Below are 5979 nucleotides of genomic sequence, written 5' to 3'. Positions count from 1 at the left end.
GAGACAATGGCGTTGGGAAGGTTGGCAGGCCCTGACCATGCAACTCTAACCAGAACAAGGAATGAGGGATGGGAGAGCCACATTGGCTGAAACCTGAATGGGTAGGGGTAGCGAATTCCATGATCATATCTCAAATATAGAACAAGAAGGCTGTGATCTGAATGGGCTCTTTCGGGGTGTCTAACATAGGCTTCTAGGTACAAAACATTCCAATTGGCATTGACAAACACCCTATCAATTCTTTCTTGGATGAGTTGGGTGAGTGGTCGACGATTAGTCCAAGTGAATCACGGACTAGAAAAACCCAGATCAATCATGCCACAAAAATTCAGACATTCTTGAAATTGAATTGCTCTTGAAAGATTAACAGGTCTACCACCAAATTTATCCTCAGCTCTAAGCAACTCATTGAAATCGCCAGTAATGATCCAAGGAAGAGCATAAAGTTCTGCTACCTTCATCAAATTATCCCACAGTAAACGTCTCTTTGCCCATCTGGGGCTAGCATAGACTGTCGTCATAAGCCAAGAAATTTTGGTGGATAGATCCTTCACCATAACATCAATTTCTTGCTCTATGCATATTAATTCAGTAACCTCCACTTGGGTTAAGTCCCAGAGAATCCAAAGGCCGCCTGTGTATCCGATGTTGTTGGCATGGATTGCCCCATTAAATTGTAGCCTATTTGTAATCGATTTTGCTCTAGAACCACTGACTTTGGTTTCAGTAATTATCAAAATGGTAGGGGAATGAATCTGCTTCAAACTATGAACAAAGCTTTGAAAGAAGGGGTTAAGTAAACCTCGACAGTTCCAAGTAATAATATTCATTATTAATGACAATAAAAGGAAAAACAAAAATTGCAGCACAGATTATTCAGAATCAAGGGACTCACCTCCCTTTTCCATCTACATACCCTCGATATCCACTTCAGCGATTGTATGAATTTTAGTATTAGTACCAGCTTCTTGCATCATTGAATCCTTCTAGGACCCTCATCCATGTTAGGAATTTCTTCACTTCCTTTTTTTGGAGGTCCGAGCTTAGGATCAATGCGCTTTAGAATCACCTTGGAGACATTTAGGGAAGCAAGCCACTATAGCCTCCATCTTCTCTATATAATCGGTCTTGTCACGGATGGGTGGATTCAGGGGTCTGGTTGGATTTAATTCCAAAACTCCATTCAACTTAGACTCCTTGATCTCCCCCTGCTCATTGGTTTCATGGATGGGCACCCTCGCATCATCTGTCGAATTAGAACTAGCAATCGCATAACCTTCTGCTGAGAAGACAATCGAGGTTGTTGACTAGGATTTAAATTCTTGTCCAATCTTTGAGTTGTTCCTTTTAACAGTGATCACTTGCCGATGTTCCTTCAAACCTTGTGTACCATGGGACTTCAAATTGGGTCGTTGATCACGAGGCTTGTTCTTGGAGTACAACTGTTTTGAGGAGAAGTCACGTTTTTCCTTTTCTTTAGTCTGGTTAGTGCGATTTGCCACAAATGCACTAACATTTGAAAGTAGCTTAGGAGTTCTTGACTGGTCTTTATCAATAGGATTTGAAGAGCTAGGCCTAATAGAGAGTGGGCTATCCACTTGGTTAGGGCCTCAGCCCTTGGATTGTGAAGTCATACTAAATTGGGGTGGGTGGGCTTGCTCTTTGTTCTCTTTCTTGTAGCCTTTCTTTTTATGTGAAACTACGACCTACGGCCCGTAAGTCTCCTCATGAAGGGCACTCTGTTCATTAGTGGTTGAGTTGTCACCTTCAACTTCACGTTCAACCTCCTTCGCCGGTGTCCTAGTTGTGTATGGACAGGATTCAAGTTTATGACCAGCACGTTCACAGGAAAAACACAGGGAGTTGAGTCCCTCATATTGAACCGGTTGCTCAATGCCACCGATTTTAATGAGTTTGATAAGGGGCTTATCAAAGTTGATCTGAATGCATATCCTTGCAAAACGCCCCTTAGACTTTGTAGCTGTATGCGCATCAATCCTTAACACTGGACCAATGGCTTCGCCAATGTCTCGTAAGACCGATGGTTCATAATACTCAATGGGGAGCTTCGGCAATCGAACCCAAACCGCGACGGATGAGACACAGGTCGTCGATGGCTTGAAGTTTGGCTCCCAGTTTCTAATGGACAAGTAGTGCCCTCCCACGAACCAAGGACCATCCCTTAGCACATTTTCATAATCAGCTTTTAATGAAAACCGAACTAGAAAGAAGTCCTTTTCTAAATCCACGCAGTCCAACCTGCCACTAGGCTTCCACAAAGTCATGATGCGCAAAAAAGGAAAAAAACTAGTGAAGAAGCTGATTTATTCTTGTAAGATTTACTATATATTGTTTATTTGTTGATTTTTATTTTTTTAAAGATAGACACCAAGCATAACTTATGTAATTTTTTTTTTTTTAGAGAGAGTTTCAACCTATGTTGTCTGCTCCTGATGATAGCTCTTTATCATCAGACTAAGACATCAATTAGTTTTTGGCGTAGGCTGGGATTGAACCCCAGATCTCTTATTCAACCATCAGAAACTTTACCAGTTGAACTAGCTAGAACCCACTTATATACATTTATATTATTATGTAAGTATACACTATTTTATTGCTTATACACAATTATGGAGGTGAGTAAATTATTACGTAAATAATGTGAGGTCCTATTATGGTTTTATTTATTTGTTTATATATTTATTTATCTCACTTTCAAAAAGTAACAACTAATTTTTTCCCCTCTTCCCTAACTTCTTTATGTTGCTTATACTGCCACTGGTTTGATGCAAATGAGGTGTTCTTGGAAATACCTTATGAGAAACTTCAATTTGATAGGTTTGGAGCACAAAAATTCCACACAAACAAAAAGAACCCACAATACAGAGATAAAGTAAAATTTCAAACAAAAACTCGAGTTTGTTACCTTTTTTTTGGGCATATAAAAAATGATATGAGGAGATAGAAAATGGGCATCATTAGAATGATATGATGAGTTAGAAAATGGGCAGCATGAACTTTCTAATGACAATTCATTTGAGTCAAACAGAGATCCAAAAGGCCAAAATGTAAAGGTTTTCTTAAATGGAAAGAATCATGCAAAACTGATAGAAAATGGCTCAAGAAAAGATTTGAGATGCCCACTTTGCACACAAATTTGTCACAAATTACCCATGGGTGATCTAAAAATTTGGGACTTAGTAAATAGGCATGTTTCTATATGCTTTCAAACAAAAAGTTCTATTCGATGTTCACCAGATTGCTGGAAAATGCTTGCACCAAGGATGAGAAAAAATCAACATTGAAAACTTCCCATTTAAATCACCCTACTTTTCAATTGAATAACTTTTTTTTTATCCTAGCACAAAATGACCTAAAGTTGGTACCTTTAGAAAGTAGGTTACACAAACTTTCCAATGTTATCAAGAACAAGCAAAATGGTGTCATGAGCACCTACAAGTTCTAACCTAATATGTAAATTTTGTGCCCTAAAACTAAAAAGGAAAAAAAAATCGAAATAAGCTGAACCAAATTAGGACCCAAAGCAGGTGCTCACAAATACCTTATGCTTTGGCGCTGATGCTTATAGTATGGAAGAGAAAATTTGTTATTCCCATTCTATAAATTCATCACACTTTTCACTTGAAAATATGAAACAAAAACATCATAAAACACCCAAATTCTCTCTCAATCTATCCAGAAAATTTCCAAATAAATAATCCTTCATCAAATTCTAGCTTCACATTAGGTATAATTTCTGAATCCCTTTTTATTTCATTGTTCTTATGCTTCTAATTGCTATAATGAATACCATACTTGTGTGATTGCATATTAATCATGTTTGGGTGATTATCAATATTTATAGACATGTATAATTAGGCTAGGATTATTTTCAAGCTTATTTTAGTACGTTAATTTTCATGATTAAATGAACACATCCATGCATGTATAACACGGGTCACTTGTGATTTTGTTTTTGTGCCTAGCCTTTATATTGTTCTTGAAATAACCCTGTGATGGGTTTATGGATATCATGTTTGGGTGGGTATGGATGAATATGCTTAAGAAAGTATAAAAGCAACACAAAACAAGACAAATTTAAAAAATAAATCATATTATATATATAATAAAAGTTGGGCTTAGACGCTGTGGTTGCGCCATGTGGCTTCACCAAATTGCAGAAATTTTAATAAATTTTTAGATTTTAAGAATAGATATATACATATTTTTTGGATAAATATGACAAATCAAGTAATGAAAGAAAGTAGTATTTGATTTACAACTATAACAGTTGTATCTATCTAAAATGTTATCAACAAACCCTAAAATCAATAGAATAGAATTAGCTAAGGATAGAATTTAAATAAAAAAGAGATTCTTTCATCTTGATGCTTTTTAAATATATATTATTTTTCTTCTCCTATAATTTCTAAATTGATAAAAATCATAATTTGATTACCATCCAAATTTGATCATTTTCTTATTATAATATATAAGTTGATAAGAATCTTAATTAAAAAAATCAATGTAGTACACGTAAAAAAAGGTTCATCTAATGCTTCTTCTTTTTTTATTTAAATTATATTACTAAATGTAAAATCTTCAAAAAAAAAAAAAAAAAAAAAAACCTTACTACACGTAAAAATTGCAGAAAAGTTTTTAGAATTTTAAAAAAATAGATATAATTTTTATTCTCCGATAATTTCTAAGTTGATAAAAATCTTAATTTCATTATAATCCAAATTCTTCATCTAATCCTTTCTTAAAGTACATGTTAAAGTCCATCTAATTTTAACTTCATACACCTCTATAAATTAGACTGACATTAGACTTTTTATTCATATCAACTTCTTCAATGTGGAGTGTATATATATAAGATAATTCATAATAAATACCTACCATACAGTTTTTTTCTCTATTATTCCCTTCTTCTCCCTACAACCTTCAACATAAACACCACGCCTAGATAAATTGTCCATTGCAAGTAAAGAATTACTCAATGATTTCCAAAGAAAAAGTAAGACATTTTTCCCCTTCACTTATTTTATTCTATTTACGCCTCAATAATTTTTATTTTGTTGGTCTTTTTGCTTCTTCTTTATTTATTTTTATTTATCCATATTGCTCACATTGTTAATTGGGAAACTACTGTCTACCATTCTCTTTGTAGTTTAAGCCTTATTTGAAAAATCTTAATTAGGTGAACAAGATAGGAAATATCATGCTAAGCAAGGTTTTTTTTTTTTTTTTTTTTTTTTTTTTTTTTTTTTTTTTTTTTTTGTGCTACTTATTTTGGGTTGTTAGTAATAGAGAGAGAGGTTGAGATCAAATAATAGAGATTATTGTTCACAACTAAAGGCCAAAATGGATGCTACTATTGAAAGGTATCACTTCTCAATTCTCATCATATCTCAATGCTAATGAATTTATTTATTTTTTTGGTTGGGTGAAAATCACTCAAGTTTCAGTGTCTTCTCCCATGCTTTCAAGGACAAAAATTATATTTTCATGTATGTCTCTCTACTTTATATTTTTAAATGTTTAGTTATTTAGATTATTCTTAATTACTAAATTGAGGTTTCCACTTAAATATGCTTTCAATCATTTTTTAATAGCTTTTAATTATTAAATTCAAGGTTTTTCCATTTAAATATTACTTGAGCCCTAAATCTCAATATATTATGAAAAATCCTTTTATATTTCTTTTATGTATCTCATTTTATATTAGTTACTTAGTTATCTACCATCTTCCATTCAATTATTTTAGACACACACACACACACACACACACATATATATATATATATATATGCTTTTAAAACACTTTAGTCTCACACAATATGCATTCATTATATAACTTAAAAGTAAAATATTCATTTATTTTTTATTGTTTATTTTATTATTTAATTTTAAGGAAATTAATAAAAAAATGTTTACATTTGAATTTTAATTAAGCCGTTGGGCTTAGAAGCCGTGGTT

The 5979-nt window shown here is 33.4% G+C and overlaps 2 protein-coding genes across 2 annotated transcripts; both read right to left on the bottom strand.

Moving 5' to 3' along the window:
* Positions 1 to 287: 287 nt before the first annotated feature.
* LOC115966475 lies at positions 288 to 830 on the bottom strand. The gene has a single exon (XM_031085706.1). The coding sequence runs from the start codon at positions 828 to 830 to the stop codon at positions 288 to 290; it is 543 nt and encodes a 180-aa protein (XP_030941566.1).
* An 876-nt stretch (positions 831 to 1706) lies between these two features.
* Positions 1707 to 2285, bottom strand: LOC115966474. Its single transcript, XM_031085705.1, has one exon. The coding sequence runs from the start codon at positions 2283 to 2285 to the stop codon at positions 1707 to 1709; it is 579 nt and encodes a 192-aa protein (XP_030941565.1).
* Between the last annotated feature and the right edge of the window lie 3694 nt (positions 2286 to 5979).

The sequence above is a fragment of the Quercus lobata genome, chromosome 11 (assembly GCF_001633185.2).
Source record: "Quercus lobata isolate SW786 chromosome 11, ValleyOak3.0 Primary Assembly, whole genome shotgun sequence".
NCBI lineage: Eukaryota > Viridiplantae > Streptophyta > Magnoliopsida > Fagales > Fagaceae > Quercus > Quercus lobata.
This window is presented reverse-complemented; position numbering and strand designations above follow the sequence as displayed.

Coding starts and splice junctions, on each gene's coding strand:
- LOC115966475 (XM_031085706.1), bottom strand. CDS start 830: ATGAATATTATTACTTGGAACTGTCGAGGTTTACTTAACCCCTTCTTT.
- LOC115966474 (XM_031085705.1), bottom strand. CDS start 2,285: ATGACTTTGTGGAAGCCTAGTGGCAGGTTGGACTGCGTGGATTTAGAA.